Source organism: Cnephaeus nilssonii (assembly GCF_951640355.1).
Source record: "Cnephaeus nilssonii genome assembly, chromosome: 12".
Taxonomy (NCBI): Eukaryota; Metazoa; Chordata; class Mammalia; order Chiroptera; family Vespertilionidae; genus Cnephaeus; species Cnephaeus nilssonii.
Window position 1 is genome coordinate 57,075,021 of NC_137083.1, and position 19,974 is coordinate 57,094,994.

The 19,974-nt window shown below is 41.5% G+C and overlaps 1 protein-coding gene across 9 annotated transcripts in view; it reads left to right on the forward strand.

Moving 5' to 3' along the window:
- Nucleotides 1–10,305, forward strand: part of CNOT4 (CCR4-NOT transcription complex subunit 4) — a 141,166-nt gene extending 130,861 nt beyond the window's left edge. For 5 of the 9 annotated variants that reach the window (XM_079785411.1, XM_079785408.1, XM_079785413.1 and 2 more), the window contains exons 11-12: nt 8,030–8,242; nt 8,929–10,305. In XM_079785411.1, the coding sequence (XP_079641537.1) occupies nt 8,030–8,242; nt 8,929–9,227 (512 nt within the window). In that variant the 3' untranslated portion in view covers nt 9,228–10,305. Of the gene's footprint in view, nt 1–8,029; nt 8,243–8,928 lie in introns of those variants that run through there. The other 4 variants (XM_079785415.1, XM_079785416.1, XM_079785417.1 and 1 more) reach the window with 2 other exon arrangements.
- Nucleotides 10,306–19,974: the final 9,669 nt, after the last annotated feature.

Genomic DNA, 19,974 nt, shown 5'->3' on the forward strand with positions numbered 1-19,974 from the left:
TTGTTTTCACCTCGGGAAAACGAGGTGGTTAGGAAGTTAATTTTCCAGGTTTATTTTGTTCTAGCAGGTTTAGATCTGAGATGTCGGGGTGGTTGACACCCTTCGTGTGTCTGCAGTTTTGTAATTTGATTTGGTGAAGTCATATCCTGGTGACCTGTATATCCCCTCCTGGGCAGTGAGCTCCTGGTTGTGCTCACCAGCCTGTGCTCATAGGCAGTGCTCAGTTTTGTGTTCACTCAAATGCCTTCCACGCTTCCACCTTCAGATTGTATACATTCCCATCCTTGAGCTCTGTTGCTTGTATATTCTGTCTGGTTCAGGTTCCATCTTATCCATATTATAATGCTTTTAAGAATATATTTATCTTTTCATTAAATTTTAAGTTTACTCCCGGCCAGTGTGGCTCAGTGGTTGAGTGTCGACCTATGAACCAGGAGGTCGCGGTTCAATTCCCAGTCGGGGCACATGCCTGGGTTGCAGGCTTGATCGCCAGTGTGGGGTGTGCAGGAGGCAGCCCATCGATGATTTCCTCTCATCGATATTTCTGTCTCTCTGTTCCTCTCCCTTCCTCTCTGAAATCAATAAAAAATATTTTTAAACAATTTTTTAAGTTTCCCTTTTCCTCATTCTTTATACAGCTTTATATAGTGACATTTTTCATAAGTCTCCCCCCTCCCTTTTAAAAAAAAATAGATTCTGCTTCCTTAGATCCTTCATAAGCAAATATCTAGATGTTTTCCTGGTTCCCAGTAGTTGATCTGATTCTCCCCCAAACAGAACTTTGGATCCCTGTAGGAACATTCTAGAAAAGTACACAACGTAGAAAACACATCTACTTATATTTTGAAATGTTCCTATTATATTTTGTGATTAGCGTCTTCTGCTGCCCTCTGTTCTGTGTGGAATGACCTTTCCCTCTTCCATTTCAGCTTCTCTTCCTCTGGGCTGCTCCATTCACCATTTATCCTGCATATAAGGTGGCAGACTTGTTCACCTTTTCTTTATGCCCCTTCATACCAGAATAGCATTTATCATCACGTAGTGGAGTTAGTTAAACATGTCTGTCCTCCCCTCCTCTGGGAGTCCTGCCAGTACACGGACTGGTTGGTAATGTGCTTGGTGGTGAGAAGAAAAGCTTTGGAGTCAGACTGGGTTTAGTTACTGACTTTGACACTTTTAAACTGTATAACTTGGGGCAAATTCTTTAAACTACCAGAACCACTTGGTCTCCTCATTTGTAAAATGAAGCTGATACTTGGCTTATGGGATTGTGGATAGTAAAGTAATCCAGTTCATTAAGTGCATGGTGAGTCAATGAACAGTGTCTAGAGTAGAAAAATGATAGAATATAGTTAGTAGACCTACTTTCTATCCTGTATACATAATATTAGAATATCTTTTTTAGCCCAGCTGGTGTGGCTCAGTGGTTGAGCATCGACCTATGAACTAGGAGGTCACGATTCAATTCCTGGTCAGGGCACATGCCCCGTTACAGGCTCGATCCCCAGTGTGAGGTGTGCCAGAGGCAGCTGGTAAATGATTCTCTCTCATCATTGATGTTTCTGTCTCTCTTTCCCTCTCCCTTCCTGTCTGAAATCAATAAAAAAAAAATGTAGATTTTTTTAAAGGGAACCTTTTTTAAAAAAAAACATTTAAATAATCTTGGTGTGTTAGATTTTAAAAATTGTATTGCTTGTGTTTTGACATCTCAAGCATATTGCAAAACATACTTTTTAGTTCTTCTCCTTCAGTTTACATGCAGAGAAGCTTTTTAGTTCCTAAAATTTAACTGATTGCTACTTTCAAAAAGATTTGCATCTCTTTGGAGACACCCCTATTTGATTCGCAGCATTATAGAGATATGAGTTAAACGGGCTTTTTGGGCAAAGTGATTTTCCAGCTCCTCAAGTTGGACCTTTGCTTCAGCAGATTTAGCAGATGTCTTGAAGCATGTCAATTTCGGAGATGCTGAGTGGCATGCTGAAGAATGTACACAGTGTCTCCTTGCAGAGCTTTCAGTTGCGAGGGAGAAGAGATGAGTTCCATGCAGCGTAAACTGCACTACTGTAGCTGTCACAGCACAGTTAGCTGCCACACGAGTGTGGTTCAGGATCTGAGCGGAAGAGAACAGACTTAGACTTTTGGAAGATGGAGTGAAAATTTGTGGAAGAGATTGGGAAAGCATTCTAGACAAGGAAAAAGGCAGAAAGTAGAGATAGTACGGTCTCTTTTTTCTTGTTTATATCTTTTCTGCTTCCTTCTAGTGAGACTAAATTTTACTGTTTTTTTTTAATTACTTTGCTCAGTTCTTCTGTTCTCAGAACTTTCTTTTATTTGAGTTCTAAGAATTTTTCATTTAGTATAATAATCACTATTTTCAGATCTGTTAAACTCTTAAGCAAATTTGCTCTGCACTACTGATCTACTTGCTTTATAATAAACATAATCCTAGAAATTTGAGTGTCAACTCTGTTTATGTAGAATAACATTTTTTTCATAAACAATCTGATTTTATAAGCCTGTTTTAAGAATTCATTCACATAGTAGTCATTTCCCCTGCAAATTTTAGTTAAATTGAACTGATTTTTTGTGTACAACATGTCTGTGTCATAAAGACTTTCTTTTAAGTTCTCTGATAGAAGTTTTGTGTGCTCTATAAAGTTTAGTTTGACGTGTAGGACAAGCGTAATTTGTTTATATTTGAGTTGCTAGAGATACGTTGTTGAAGTTTGAGAAAGCTTATGTTTTCTTAAAATCATTGACTGGTGGAGATGTACTCCAGCCCAAAATTGATAGGAAATAGTATATAGCAGGAAGAGGTGAGGGTGTTAGAGAAGGGCACAGTGGCTGACACAGGCTGTGTCCTGGATCCTTCTGAAAATGCAACCACTATGCCTCCTAGTAAGTAGTTGGACTAGTCTACTGTTGGATAAAAATACCAAAGGTAGTTTCAACTTGTGGGTTTTTCAGGCGTAGGGGTCTATGTAGTAACTAAACTACTCCATGAATGAATGATGGCTACTGTTCTTCACCCACCAGCACATTCTCATGTGAGTGCCTAAGTGGCCTCTCTTTTTACTAAAGTTTTTAGCATTCATTAAAAATGTACAGCCCTAGACATTTCCTCAGATGCTTTTTCAGATTGTAATTGTTGAACTTTTCCAGTATTTGCATTGTCACACTGTTAAGATGTTAAGCTCTGTGAGAACAGGATTCATGGTTTAAGTGCTTTGTCCTTGCGCACTTTTAGGAAATAGTTGCTTTGATTTTATCTTGGCAGCCTTAACTCAGACATGTTATAATAAGTTTTGTTGTTGCTAAAAACTAGATTTGTCTTCTTGGTGTGTGACGATCAATTTGTTATAGACTTAACCATAGTTTTTCTTGAATAAAAGGTGTGCTAAGCCAGGTAAACTGAAAGTATACTGACACTTCTTACACACTGGAATGTGAGAGTGTGGTATGTAGCATCTTGAAAGTTCTATGCAGAAAAATAAAACTAAAACAACTGGACCCGCTCTCCTGCCCTCACATGATTTAGAACCAAAACCAGTGCGTTATTGTACATATTCGAAAATGATAAATTAAAATTAGTTTTTGACATCATAAAGCATTTAAACATATTAGCAATCCTTTTAAAATATGCAATCCTTCCCTAATGTGTTATACTACTAATAAATACTTTAAAAATGAAATCACTCGTTTTAATATAAAGTATGCTTTAGTAACTTGATTTTCGTCAAGTTGCTTGGTCTTGTCTAGTCTTTCTTGTGGAAAGTTTCAAGTGCTTTCTCATATCTTACTTGTCTTTGCAATACTTTGGTGACAAGAAGCCTTATTAAATAGACTGACTACACAATACTTCCGTGGTGTGATGGGTGTTATCCCTTCCAGGGAGGAGACCATTGTGCCTTGGCTTTTTTGGAAAGTTTACTATCTGTTCAGTATTGAGCACTAGAGAAAAATTGTTAGACATTGATCAGATGATAAATGGGTTTCACGTTACTTTCCCTTCTCTTTATCTTTCTGAGAGAGTAAGGTAGATGTTATTTCTACTTACGAAGTAGGGTCCTCAGACATTAACAGAATGACTTACATGCCCAAAGTTATATTAATAATTTGTGTGGAGTGGCCTCATACAATACCTCTGCAGTTTTCAGCCCAGAGTTTCTCCATTAGACCCACTGACTTGTACATATTGAATTGTACCCCATTGTGAAGTCCTGTACAAATAATGGGAAATGAAGTTGCATCAAGTTGAGTCTAGTGGTCAAAGTCCTGGTACTATTTAAAAGAGAAATTGTATTTGAGTGGGATTACTTAGAGCCCCAGAAACAAAGGAATCTTTCTTTGTGTCAGCAGTTCTCAACCAGTAACCATTTTGCCCCCCAGGAGTCATTGGCAATCTGCGGAGACATTTGGTGTTGTCAGAGCTAGGGTATGGATGTGGGGGTGTGCGCATGTTCCTGTGTGCTACTGGCATCGAGTGGGTAGAGACCAGGAATGCTACTAAACATCCTACAATGCCTGGAACAGTCCCTACAACAAAGAGTTAATTATATAGTCCAAAATGTCAGTAGTGCCATGGTTGATAAATCCTGATGTTTGTGTTTAAAGGAATGGAATTAACTGAAGTCCTAGAAGCTAAAATGAACTTGGGTCAGAGGCAGGGAGCAGGTAAAGGAGGTGATTTCAAGTGCATTGGACCGAGAGGAGCTATTTTGATGGTGTTAAGAGTTGATTTCCTTTCTCTCGCCCTTTCTTTGTGCCAAGACGTGGCACAGCAATAGTGGAGAAAACAGTGAAGAAACTTCGTTTTCTTCTTCTAAAGTACTTGGAACAGCGGTCCTATTCCAAGAGCTGAACATGTCAGTCACTTTCCCATGACACTTGCAGCTTCTCTGTAAACCACGCACCCATGCTGTAGGCTCCCAAGCAGTCTAGGGCATGTGACTTTTTTTTGGCAAGCTTATACAAGTGATAAACTGGCTATTTCCCAAAGTCTTATAATCATAATTCACCTGAGAGGATCTAAGTTTCTCACTGTTCCTATATCATGTGCCATATGTGAATTTTTTTGACTGACATACTCCTGCTTGGTTTTATTAACAGCAGAGAAACAATGATCTTTTTTTAAAATAGACTTGAAATTTTAGAGCAGTTTTAAGTTCACAACAAAATTAAGAGGAAATTTACAGTTCCCAAATATCCCCTGCCCACAAACAAATGCCTTTTGACTTCATTGTAATACTAATTTTCAAATAAAGTTTATATAAATGCAGTGTTATTCTGTTAATGCAAAATGAAAGGTTTCTTATCCTTGGTTCCAGTTCTCACTAAATGTAAAGCAAAAGTAAGGAGAAAATACATCTTGGTGAGTTATGGGTATTTTCTTTTTTCCCCTACTAGTGGAAGAGAGAGGCTCAAATCATCTTGTGTAGCTTCTTATTGACTCTGCCTGCCTAGTCAAGACCACTCATCTTCAAAAAATTCCCACCGAGTTATACATCATCTTTCTTTACCAAGGGGGATTTATTTCCCTCCCACGAGGTTTTCCTAGTTTTCTAAAGTTCAGTTTCTGGATCATTGAAACTCTTAACTTATTCAGTCTGATGATGTGACTGCTTAGAGGTTGAATGTACCATAGCCACCAAGCCTTCCTATAATTGAGGGTATTCTAGGACCTTATCAGTGTGATCTTATTAGTGTCTCATGCAGTTAGAGCTTAGGGAATATTGATGACTGTGTTGTTGAGTAGAATTTCCCCCAACCCCCTGCGAAGACCAGTTGGTTCTTTCAGCCAAAATATTGCTCTATCCTGTTTATCATGGCTAATGGACATATTATAATCTGCTGTGTTTCTTTTTGCTTCTTTTAAATCATGGGTTTCATAGGCCACTGGGTTTTACCCTTAAATAGTTGACCCATTAAAGAGTCAATTAATGGTCTATACAAGAGAGAGAGTTGGTGTTATTTAAAACACAACTCAGGTACAATCTGGATTCAAGGCCTTGGCAAATTATTCTGAAGTCTATTCCTTTATCCATTAAATGAAAAGTATTCCTCCTGCTCTGCCTACTTCACAACAAGAGGACCAAATAAAATAACTGACTATGAGAGTGCCTGATAAGTTATAAAACACAATGAAAATGTGTAGTAGGATGTAAATAGAAGGGTGAGCTTTAGGAAATGGCATTGATTGTGAAATGGCTGTAGGTTGAATTTATTTTCCCTTCTATTGACATGTCTACATGGTGTAGATTGCCTTTTCTTCGCCTTAGTAAATTCAGAGATGACTTTTGTTGGGTTTGGTTGTAGTTTTCTGTCTTTTTAAAATAAGATTAAGTTATTCACTTGCTAAAACATGATATTTGACATAGATCAATGATTGGTGCAAAACAAAATTCTGAATTCACCAAATAGCATAGACTAAGCCTGTTACATCATCATCATCATCCATGGGAGTTGCTAATCAATTCTATAGGACCAGAAATAATTTTCTAGGCTCTTCTCAAAACCCCCAGATGGTAGTTTGACCTACACTCCTATTTTCAAACAGTTTCTAAGCAATGGTTTACCCTTTCCCCCCAACCACTTAGTTATACTGTGTGGATTCTGGATGGTGGTAGATCGTTGGGTACAATTTATAAAAAGCCTTTTACATTGACAGTGTCTCAACATATTTCATGCTGTTCACAAGTAGACCCAGAGAACTGTAGGACTCCAGGACTGGTGTTTTAAATGATTGGTAGAACTCTTGGAGCAAGGTAGGCAGACTGTGCTGAAAATTACTCCATCGGAAAGGTAGCTCAGCCCCTGCCTCTTTGGTCTTTGTGACTAATGGAAAAACACTCTCAAATTCAAAAGCCTAATCATTACTGCCTTTCTCCTCTGAGACGCATTACCAGTTTTATAATCAGGAAGAACTTAATTACTTTTTCTTTTTCTATTGCCTTATGTTTATTCTTCATAAAATTATTTTTATTCCTTTTAACGGGCTCAGAAATAAGCTCATATATTGAACTTTGCAGGCTTCCTTTTTTAATAGAATAGATCAGCTCAGTTGGCTAAATGCCTCACTAACAAACTTCAGAGCATAGCTGAAACTAAATTGTGCTCTGGCACACAAAGACTTTAAACTGGATTATTGATTTACAAGCGCAGAATGGGGAAGCGGCTGTAAGGACAGGAAGCTCCCTCTCCTGATCCTTGAGCAAGTTTTTCCTAACGTGTTTCAGGGGCTGTGAGCTCACGAGCAAAATCCTAACCAAGTTTATCTTGCTAGGACAACCTATTTTATTTTATTTTATTTTATATTAAATTTTTTTGGGTGGCATTGGTCAACATGATCATATAGGTTACAGGTATGGGTTTCTATGTTGCAATATCTTTATATTGCACTGTGTGCCCACCACCCAAGTCAAATCTTCTCCTGTCACCATATATTAGGACCCCCTCTCCTTCCACCCCCTTTCCTCTAGCAACCACCACACTGCTGTTTGTGCTCACGAGTTTGTTTTATATCCCACATAGGAGTGAAATCATAGGGTCCTTAGCTTTTTCTCACTGACATTTCTTTTAGAATAATATTCTCAGAGTCCATTCATGTTGTTGCAAATGGCAGTATTACATCCTTTCTATGGCAGAGTAGTACTCCATTGTGTGTGTGTACCACATCTTCTTTATCCAGTCCTCTATGCAGGGCACTTGGGTTATTTCCATGTCTTGGCCACCATGAATAATGCTGCCATAAAAATAGGGGTGCATATATCTTTGTGAATACATGTTTTTGAGTTTTTCAGGTATATACCCAGGAGAGGGGTTACTGGGTCATATTGAAGCTCTATTCTTAATTTTTTGAGGAATCACCAGACTGCTTTCCATAGTGGTTAGGTCAACCCATTTTAAATGCTCCATAAAGAAAGAATAATTCTTCTCCCGCTTAACCACTAAAGAACCACATCTGTTTCTAACGTCAGCTTTTTATTTTTTTTTTTTATCTTTCATTTTTTGTTGGTAAATCTCCCAGACAACAGCAGTTCTGTAGAGAGTTTAAATATGAAGGAATGGCAGGACGGGCTCAGGGCACTTCTACCCAACATTAACATCAGCTTTGGTGGACTGCCCAATTCCTCCTCCCCCTCCAGCGCCAGCCACAGTGCACCGCCGTCCAACACTGCCACCACCGACAGCCTGAGTTGGGACAGCCCTGGCAGCTGGACAGACCCAGCCATCATCACAGGTAACTTTCTCGCTCCTTCAGCTCCACTGACTGCCATCCGTTTGGCTTCTCGCACAGACTAAACTAAAACAAGTCCCTTCACCACCAGCTTCTTCTCACAAGCCACACGCGTGGTGGCTTGTTTCGTCCTCGGGGGTGCGGTCTCGCTAACTCCGTTGGCCTAGTTTGTCATAAGGCGTTGGGTGCCGAGGTGGCTTCTTTTGGTGTAAGTAGGTGCTAACGTCTGCAGCACGTGTGTATGTTTTAGGCCTCCGAGTACAATAAGGATCTGACTTACCCTCTTAAAGGAACATACTCCACTTTTGAAATAAAGCTCTTTATTATAAGGCTATCTTCCTTATGGATTGCGAATAGAGGAGAAGCACAATTGGGAAATGACTTCATGCAATTTTGGGGACTCGTTTCTGCAGCTCTGCCTCTAACAGTGGGGGACAGTGTGTAGTAGGAGAGGAGGCATGGGTTTCCGGGACAATAAATCATGGTCGTTGTGGGTGGAGGATAAGAGGAATGTAAGATGTAAAAGATTTACTTGGAAGGAGTTAAAAATTGTGATTTTTTTTTCTTTTTTTGTGTGGGGTGTGTGTGTGAAACTAATCACCTTAAACATTTTGTTGTTGTTTGACGAATTTCCTATTCTTTCTGCGCAAACTCACCATTTCCCCTCTTGTTTTCTTTTCTCTCCTTAGGTATTCCAGCCTCTTCAGGAAACAGTTTAGACTCTCTTCAAGACGACAATCCTCCACACTGGCTAAAATCCCTTCAGGCCCTCACAGAGATGGACGGCCCCAGCGCCGCTCCGTCACAAGCCCACCACAGCGCCCCCTTCAGCACACAGATCCCCCTGCACAGAGCCAGTTGGAACCCCTACCCTCCTTCAAATCCTTCCAGCTTCCACTCCCCACCCCCAGGCTTTCAGACAGCCTTCAGACCCCCTAGCAAAACCCCCACAGATTTACTACAGAGTTCAACACTGGACCGCCATTAGGGAAAGAGGAGACACCATTAGGAAATGCAGGATTTGTCCCACCCTGTTTTCTCCCTCGGCTCACCCACAGCTCCCTTCTCATCTCTTAAGTTCTGAAGAATCCAGTTCCCGATCAATTTTTTTTCTCCCTATCCCCAGATGCAATGCGATCACAGGGTCATGACCATCTTTTGTTTTAATTGTAAAAGTTTCTGTTGATCCAGCATTTGAATGACACTGTTGAATGTTTCCTAAAAATGCCTTTCTAAGGAAGAAAAAAAAATCAAAGGGCAGTCTCGATACTTAGAAGATTACTATTTGTTTCGCATAATAATGACATAATCTGCTTAGCAGAAAATGACGATTAATCTATAGAAAAGGTCAAGTAAATGCACTGTCAACTGCAGAAGTTTGAAAACCGGGTTAATAGAAATGAGATTGCTAAACGCATGAGGGAAAGCGTGGTCCTGGCAGCCATCTTGTATTCAGCTTATCACTATTGCAGGGAAAATGCTTTTTAAAATTTTATTTTATTTTGAATCCTTTTGGCAAATTGATGGAATGGACTTGATTGTGTTGTTAAGCAAAAGAATTTATTGGAAGTTGATGGAAAGACAAATTGATCTGTAGTAGTAACTGGCCAGTTGCTAAGAGTTTATAAGGAGGGGAGAAATGATTTTTTTAAGGAGAAAAAAATTTTTGGCTTTATATTTAAAGTAAATTCAAATGTTTTAAAGAAAAAGAGTATTCACAGATTTAATACCTATGTATAACATAAGAGCTGAAATATAAGTGATTTCTTCAGTCTTTCTCATCTGTCGGAATCTTTTTTTCTTTGACCTTGAATTCACCTGACTAGGGCACTGAGATAGCACTGCTCTGGGGACATCTGATCACCACAGGAGCAAATCTCCAACCTCCCTGCCTGCAGCTTTTACTTAACCCTGTAGTTTCTGGACATTTGTGCAGTATTGAAAAGACAGGAGAAAAGAAAACAGAAACCTGGTTATAACCTGACGCTAAAACTAAAACCAAGAAAATGTACCTCTTTCTTCAGAATTAAAACTAAAATCTTAAATAAAACAGAAAACTTGATGATGACCCTTGGGCTGTTCTTGTTTTTTGTTTTGTTTTGTTTTGTTTTTCCATTTTATTGCATGTGAGTTTCAAACATTTTGTGATAGCGGTCACCAGATGTTTCCATTGGTTGTACATCTTCAACAATAGGGAGGATGGCATAGCAGAAGACATTGGGGGGGGGGGGGGAATCGTTTTATTGTCAGTCTCTGCCATTTTTGAAGTTCAGCTCACCTTACACTCCAGAAGTCCTTTTCCAGGGGCTTCCTGTAGACAAAACCCCCTTTTGCTATTGTATTATGCAGACCAAGCCATCCCTCATGTTCCAGGAAGGAGCAGGTGGGCTGTCGATGTGCTGAGAGGTTGGTTGTCTTGGGGAGACCTGGCGGGAGCAGCCAGTGTGCCAGACAAGTAGCAGCACCTGTGTGAGTGCCATGGTGGTAGAGAGATGAGAAAACACTGATGTAGTGACCCACTGCTGAGTCTGTGACCAGCCTTGCTGGGGAACACCTAACGATGGAGAGACGGTCACACGACTGACAGGTAGAGGGCAGAGAACAGAAGTGAAATGTTCCCTACCAGGTTCCTAGGATTTTGTATGGCTTGTATGTCCTGACTTGGATTCCGTTCACAAGTCCAAAGCTGGAGTTCCATATTTCCAGCCACATCCATTAAGGTTATCTTCGTAGGGTGAATTAAGTAGAACTTCTCAATCTTGCATTCTGTATTTTCGGGTTGATTTTCTCCTTCTTACCTTTACTTTGTACTTCAATTTGCTACCAGCCCCCTTGCTCCCCTCACCCAAAATAAACAATTTCAACACTGTTTTGGAAAAATGTAAACAGGATAGTCTCAAATGTCACCACAAACAGGTATCAACTGGGTAAATAGTGAGTTGTTTTTTTTCTTTTCTAATTTACCAAAATGTTACTGTGATACAGAGAAGAGGACTAAAAACTTCAGGGTCTCTTTGTCCTATGAACTTTGCTTCGGTCTCCTGAATATTCACATTGCACTGCAAAGTGATGGGTCAACACATCCTATATAATAAAAGTCTAATATGCTAAGTGTCCGACTGTTCATTCGACCGTTCAACCAGTCGCTATGACATGCACTGACCACCAGGGGGCAGACGCTCTGATCGGTAGGTTAGCTTGCTGCTGGGGTCCAGCAGATTGGGACTGGGCAAGACGGGTGGACACGCCCTGGAGCCCTCCTGTGGTCCCTCCCCAGCTGGCCAACCTCCCACGGTCCCTCCCTGGCTCCAATCGTGCACCAATACCCCCTCTCCCCCCCCCCCCCCCCCCCCCCCCCGCAAGCCTGGCCTGCACCCTCTTGCAAACCAGAACCCCTCAGGGGATGTCAGAGAGCTGGTTTCAGCCCAATCCCCGCAGACCAGGCCGAGGGACCTCACTGGTGCATGAATCTGTGCACTGGGCCTCTAGTATATAATAATCAGGTAGCAGTGAGTTGTAATCAAGGCTTTGGGGGATGGCGGTTGGATATTCTTTAGATACAGGCATATCAATAAAAAAATGTTGCTTTGTCTGAAAAGGAAGGAAATTCTTGCAAGGCTATGCTGTGAATGTATGTTTAACAAATGATACATAAGACTTTATAAAATGTATAAACATCATTTAAAGAATAATAAAACAATACAAATCTGTGTGCTTACCACCCAGGTTAAAAGTAGGACCTGCCAGCTCTAGCTGGTTTGGCTCAGTGGATAGCTGGGTTCAATTCCGGTCAAGGGCACGTACTTCAGTTGCAGGCTCTATCCTCAGTCCCGGTCAGGGCATGTGTAGGAGGCAACCAATCGATGTCTCTCTCACATCGATGTTTTTCTCTCTCGCCCCCTCCACTCTCCCTAAAAATCAATGGGAAAATATCCTCAGGTGAGGATTAACAACAACAACAAAGAGGAACCTGTCATCTAAAAAGGCCCCTATCTGCTCTTCTCCAATGTACTTTCTTTCCTCACTGTCTACAAATAACCATTATCTTGGTTTCTATGTTAATCTTTCTTTTTCTTTCTCCCCCGCCCCCCTTAATCTGTCTTTTCTTTAGCTTTGCCATATATATCCCTCAATATACATTGTTTAGTTTTAGAAAGGTGAGTAGTAAACCGAAGCCTCGCTGTGTAAGAAAAGGGCCATGTTGTCACATCTAGATCAAGGCTTTCGGAAGATAAACAGTCTCCTGGTCATAGTTTGGCTTTAGCTTCTCTGATAATTTATAGAAGGCAGTTTTTTTTGGGGGGGGGGGGGTGACTCCTGGAACACGGTCTAGCACAGTTGGGACATCCGACGGGGCACCTGATGTCTGCCAGAGAGAGGGTCTGTGTTCTGTGTGTAAGCTCACTGTGGCTTCCCTCCAGGTCTCTGGAATAGATCACAGCACAGCTCGTGGGAGTGGGCTGGTTTAAAATAAGTGTCAGCTGATCAGTTCACCAGGGCATGGAGAGGAGAACAGATATGCTTCATTAGGTGTGGTCAGATCAGATAAGTGCAGAAAAGACCCTGGACTGAGGCAGTCTGTTGGTGTAATTGCAGTGAGACTTGGCACTGACAGCCCTCTATGTCTGCTTCGTGGGTCATAGTGCTCACAGCTGACATTCCTAGTATTTCCTTTTATCTCTCTCCTTTCTTGCGTCTTTTCTCCCTATATTCCTATAAGTCTATTTTTTAAAAATATGTTTTTATTGAATTTAGAGAGAGAGGAAAGGAGAGGGATAGAGAGAAACATCAATTGGCTCCCTTCTGCACGCCCCCTACTGGGGATCGAGCCCACAACCCAGGCATGTGCCCTGACTGGGAATCCAACCAGTGACCTATTAGTTCATGGGTTGATACTCAACCACTGAGCCACACGGGTCAGGCCCTATGAGGTTTTTTTTTGTGTGTGTGTTTTTTAATTTTGTTGGAGTGACAGCCTCCAGAAAGTTGAGAAAAGTGTGTGGGAGGTAAATATTTAGTAATTGGCACATCTGAAAATACTCTGTCTCAGTTGACAGTTTGGTGGATACAGGATTCTAAATTGCAGATATTTTTTCCTTAAAATGTTGAAGACATTGCCTGTACTCTGTTGTCTTCTTCCAGTATTGCTGTTAAGAAAAATTTCAAAGCCAGCCTTAGCCAGTTTGGCTCAGAGGATAGAGCACTGGCCCATGGACTGAAAGATCCTGGGTTCGATTCTGGTCAAGGGCACATACCTCAGTTGCAGGCTCAATCCCTGGCCTGGTCAGGGCATGTGTGAGAGGCAACCAATCAATGTGTCTCTCACCTTGATGTTTCTCTCTCTGTCTCTTCCCCTCCCTTCCACTCTCTCTAAAAATCAATGGGAAAATGTCCTCAGGTGAGAATTAATACACACACACATGCACACGCACACGCACATGCACACACACATCCAGAGCCACTCTGATGCTTTATATGTAATCTTTTTTTTTCTCCCTGTCTAAAGCTTATAGAAATTGTGTTTTGTGCTCTGAAATTTTAGTGATGTTCCTTGGTGTGGGTCTATTTTAATTTATTGTGCCAGACACACAGTAGGCTCTGAAAATCTGGCGACTCATGTCCTTCAGTTCTGGGAAATTCTTGATTTATTTCATTAGTGAATTTTTTGCAATTATTTTCTTCTCCCTCTTTGAAAATCCCATTATCCAAATATCAGACCTTCTGAACATTCCTCTGTTTAGCACCCCCCCTTCACCTCCCATTTTCCATCTGTCTTTTGATCTCCTTTCTAGGAAGTTTCATATCAACTTTATTGTTTATATTTATGTTTATTTTTCTCCTTGTGTTGCTTTTGTTTCTCCAAGTTGGTCTTAGCTATTTGTTTGCTTTTATCGCTATCTTCCATATTAGAAACTTCTCAGATCCTGGCCCGTGAATAAGACTACAAAGCTGGTAGGAAGTTTTGGAAACATGAAGGCTTGCTGTGCTTGAACTCCCCTCCTGGAAGATCCGGGTGGGCTCCGTGTTGGGGAACCCCTACTGTCAATGTCTTTAGTCCTTTTCTTTGGGGCTGGTCAGATGGGTAAGGGTCTGACTGCTAGTGCTGTATTGGTGGTTTCTGGATTCATTATACATATATTTATTTATTTCCTGTTTTGACTTCTTCTCTAGAGTTTTAAGTCTCCAAATATCTGCCCACCTTGGATAAAGTATGGTTGCCCCATGGTGTGGAATTGGGGGATGAATCCTGGGAACTAACGTCTCAAAATGTCTCACTAACCTTTATTTTAGCCTACCCTGGTTCTAGGGGTACCTGGCACCGTCAGCTAGTGTGCCAGTGAGGAGTGTGTGGTGTAAAACGGGTTGGGTCTCAGCTTTCCCCACTGCTATGTTGAGGCTTCTCATCAAGCCAAGGGAGTTCCCTCGGCCGTCTGCTTCCTAGGTCACCATGTTTTCTTCTGTCGTCTCCTCTCCTGTTCTCCCTATTGTTGTTTTTCTTCTTTATTCTAACGTGCGTAGACCTATAGGGAGAAATGAAATTAAGTATGTAGGTTTAATCTGCCACCCTAGTCCTGATTTGAGCTCTGACTTCATAAGCTAACAGGCGTAGTTTGTCAGGCCATAGGTAGAAGGAGCTTCTTGCTATTGGCCAATGAACACTAGTCACCATGTTGTATATTTCTTGGTTTGAATGGCACCTGCCCATTTGTTTACACTGAAGTGTGGTTTCTCTTTTTAACATTCTTTTTTCCGATGAAGCTCTTTTGATTTACAGTCAGTAGTTTGTTTTCCGAAGGCTCGTCATACAGGAGAGTATTTTAGGGGTTAAAATTTTAGCCTGGATGTTAAAGGCACATTTTACTTGCCTTTTATTGCCATTTGGTGGGAGGGTTACAAGTCAGAGGGTTGCATTTTCTAGGCTACATTGCATTAGAACTATTTTAGAAATTGCAGAGTAGGAAAAAATAGTCTATCTTTAACTATATATGAATTGTATTTTGCGAGTAGATAATATGTGTCAACAATCTATTTCCACAAGGATTCCAGGAGTGGGGAACTTTTTTTCTACCAAGGGCCATTTGGATATTTATAACCTCATTCTCTGGCCATAAAAAATGATCAACTTAAAAATTAGCCTGCTATATTTGGTCAAACATTTAATTAATTTACCCCTAATGCCTTGGCAGGGCCAGACCAAATGATTTCTCAGGCTGGGCATTCCCCACCCCTGTTTGTTTTTTATTGACTTTTTACAGAGAGGAAGGGAGAGGGGAGAGAGAGTTAGAAACATTGATGAGAGAGAAACATCGATCAGCTGCCTCCTGCACACCTCCTACTGGGGATGTGCCCGCAACCAAGATGCATGCCCTTGACCGGAATCGAACCCGGGACCCCTCAGTCCACAGGCGACGCTCTATCCACTGAGCCAAACCGGTTAGGGCTCCACCCCTGGTTTTTATGATGATAACCAATATAGAGCTGTATACAGTCAGCTCTGTCCAGCACCATTTCCCTGAACTTGAAGACGTGGCATACACTGCTCATTATTTGAGTTTTCTATCAAATTCTTTACCAACATCATTTGTTCAGGGTCCGTATTATCTTTAAGGTATGTAAACTTTTCAAAGTCAGACAGCTTATATACCTTAGACAAAACCATGAGATAGATCCATCATCAGAGGTAGCTATTTCTGCCCAAGTGATCTATCCAGGTGAAAGATGACTGAGGCCATTAGCATGAACTCTTTTTTTAAAAAAAACAAATACTTATTTTGTCACAAAAATCAGTCCTCATTCTTTGTGCTTAAAACACATTGTTCATTTAGCCCAGACGTAGCCTTCAGACACTCGGCAGTTTCCTCCCAGGAAGAGCTGCCTTTGAAAATACATTTCTAAACTTGTTTGTGAACAAATTGATTTTAAGAAATGAGTACATGGTTAGGAAAACCCCTTCAAAGGGTAAAGTATTTCTGTTGGTGGTAACCCAAATACATTGGGAAAGAGCATAAACATTGGCCCAGATGTTCAGGGGCCATCTAATAAGAATTGGCCATCCTGGAGAATATATTCTGCATGTGATTAATCTCCGAGGGAAACTGAGTGTAATAGGCAGATGTTTGTGTCATCGCACCTCCTTCCATAGTTGAAGGAAGTAGGTGTATAAGACCAACAGAAATTAATAGGCTAAATAAAATTTGTGTGTGTGGGGGGGGGGGGGGCGGAGGGGCTGAGTGATTTAAAAACTCCGAGGCTCATAAATAACTGAATTAAAAGCACTTAAAGATAACTAAAGGATCTATGGCTTATTTTCAGCTTTAGTGTTTGCAAAACTAAAATAATGTTTATAAACTGCCTGGTATTTTGCATACAGTCCAAAAGGCTTCCTTTTTATTGTTGTTTAAGGAGCATGAATTCCTTGGCTTTTATCCGTCTCTATCATATGCAAAAGTAGACAAAAAGACCCAAAGAAGTTGTGTTTTTGACCTGGTCACAGATTTTACAGCAGAGATAGAGCTAATTGTTAGCCGTCCTCGACCACATGTATTCATGACTGTGGTCGTACTCCCTTTCTGTTCACAGTGTCAGGTGCTTTGTCAGCCTTCTTGCTTATATTTATAAATATAAGCTAGGATAAGGGTGATATTTTCTCTTTCCCCTGATGTTAGCTAAGAGGATGTGGAAGAAAAGGTATGAAGAGATATGTATTTATCATAAATCAAAGTGAGTCATAGGATGGTTGGGAAATAGAATCCTTAAGGACTTCCAACAAAAGCAGTACCCAACTCACCCACAGGCCTTCTCTCTCACAAGCCAACTACACAAGCCCCAGGTTCTCTCCAAACTGAGATGCAAGTCCTACCCATGCTCTGTGCAGTCTCCAAGTCTTTCTTTGCTCAGGTTGTCCCCCACCAAGTCTCAGCTAATCCAAAGCTTCCACTACCTGGACATTTTGTACTGATGAGACGCACATTCAGTCTTGTTTGGGAGTCAACTATCCAAACTTTTTCAGAGCATGAGAGCAGGGATCATCTTAGCACCTGCCATAATGCCCAGCCCCAAGTAGATGTTTGAAACGTGAGACTAAGTTTCTCTTTCACATCTCAGTGCCAGTTACATCCTTCATCCTGTTTCCTCTCCTACATAACTGCCCTTAAATATTTTAAGACAATTACTTTGTCTTTATCCCTTATCTGAACAAAATCCAGAAGGTACCGGCTAACTTGATAGTCTAATTCAATGCAAACAACACTCAATATAAGCAGAAACAGTCAAGAAGTAGAGACATGATAGGATTGTGCTTTATAAATATGCAGCCGAGGCGGAAGTGGTGAGGATCGGAACAACACTGAGGCGGAGCTCTGTGGGCTAATGAGAGAACCCAAGGGATGTAAGATTTGGCCTCAGAAGTGCCGTCAATGACCCCCTAAAACTGTCTGTAAAAGATGGTATGTGCACATATGCTTTATCAACGCATAAAAAATGTCCATGATATAATAAAAGTCTGGCTCCTAAACTAGAGAACTAGTCCATGTGAAGGTTGTTGGCTGGTAAGAGGATTGAGAAAGGGAGGAGGGGGAACAAATTCAAGAAAGATTCCAATCTTGAATTTTTGAAAGGTTTTGGATATAGTTAAAGGTTAAGGAAAACAATTTTAGAACTTTCTTAGGTTGTTCCTAGTTCCTCCACTAGACTTTAAGCTCTTTGAGAGCAGGGAACACTTCTGTTTATTAAGCAATGTGCTCCCAGCACTTAGCGAAGGGCCTGGCACATAGTAGCCTCTCAAGAAATATTTTATCTGAATGGGAGTGAAATATAGATTATGTGGTTTGAGCCAGATAACTGGAATAAAGAATTGTATGGTGCTTAAAAGAGATGTGGGCTCATGAAAATGAACTGGTTTAAAAGGAAGATGATTCACCCAGCCCGTGTGGCTCAGTGGTTGACTGTTAACCTATGAACTAGGAGGTCATGGCTTGATTCCAGGTTGGGACATGTGCCCAGGTTGCGGGCTCAATCCCCAGTCAGGGGTGTGTAGGAGGCAGCCAATCAATATTCTCTCTCATCATTGATATTTCTCTATCTCCCTCTCTCTTCTTTTCTGAAATCAATAGAAATATATTTTTATTGATTTCAGAGGGAGAGAGAGAAACATCAATGATGAGCGAGAATCATCTATCGACTACCTCCTGCATGCCCCCTACTGGGAACTGAGCCCACAACCCAGGCATGTGCCCTTGACCGGAATCGAACCTGGGACCCTTCAGTCCGCAGGCCAACGCTCTATCCACTGAACTAAACTGATTAGGGCTAAAAATATATTTTAAAATTAAAAAATAAAAAGAAGATGATTCTTATTTTCGGATTTGTTGAGTTTTAGGTTTCAGTGGATCATCCAGGTGGCAGTGTCCAGGAAATTGTTGGAAATTTGGGTGTGGAACTTAGGAGAAAGGCCAGAGGTAGAAATATAGTTTTGGAGTCATCTTTATAGGGGAGATGAGTGAAATGATAACCTTGGAACATATAGAGATGAGTGATCTGAAATGAAGGTGTCAATGTAAGTCTATTTCTGGACAAGAATTATTCAAGATGGTATTCTGTGCTAGTCGGCATTTCGTCAGGAAACCAGGGCTTTCACAGCCACTGGAAGGGTGAGGAGATGTGGGAGTGCAGGAGTCACAGAGTCAGCTCCTTGCAGCACCAACGTGGTGACGCTAAGGACTCTGGGAGCAGCTATCAAAACCCCACACTCGCCAATGGCCAGCCACCTGCCCAGAGCTGCCACCTTTCCACGTATGGCTTCTCACCCATCTTTCAAGTGTCACCTCTGTGCCTCCTATCAGCAGGATCTAACCCGGGATCCAGTTGGAAGGAATCCGTGCTGTGACGCAGGGGAGGGGGGAGCAGGGAATGGGGCTCATGGTGAATTGTCAACAGACAAGCTAGCACCTGGGGGTTAGAGCCTCTGAAGTGGATCATGTCACGTCCCTGTCAAAACTCTCCCATCCCCAATATTTTCACCATGAAATGTAACGTTTGCTGTGTGGCTGCAGTGCCCTCTCCCCTAACAGAGAGCAGGATATTCTCTATTGCAGTGCCTGGGCCTCTCTGTCCTCTCACCCTGGAATGTGCACCCCCCTCCTACCCTCACTCTGCTCCCTGGAGCTTCCTCTCAGCCCAGGCAGGTCTGCGTGGTCCTGCCGCCCCGTGTACCTTATATGTGCTTCAGCGATGACGGGATGTTTCTTTTTGTCTGCATAGACCCAGGGCCTCGCACACTACTTGGCATTCGGTTTGAATGAATGAAACAAGGAAGGAAGGAAGCTGTGGGTGACGGGGTGCTATTACATTTTATTGGCAGGAGATCAGTCATGATCCTCAAGGGACTGCTTTTAATCCAGCGCTGGCGCTGGAAGCCAATTGCAGAAGGTTGCAGAATGAAGACTACTAGGAATGAAAAGAATCAGAGATAATGTACTGCAAACAAGTTGGATACAAGGACAAGGACAGCACAATTTGAAAGGCAGAGCGAAGTCAAGGATGCCTTTTCCCCCCAAAGGAAGTCATAAGCCTGTTAGAAGTCGGAGGAGACAAAACTATTTGGTGAAAAAAGTAAATTTGAATGAGAAGCCAAATTCAACAGAATCAAGAGCACATGTGTAGGTTTACTTGTAGGAACAGGGACACTTTTCCCTCCAAGACAGGAGCAAATGAAAGAGAGAGTTTTGAGGTAAAGA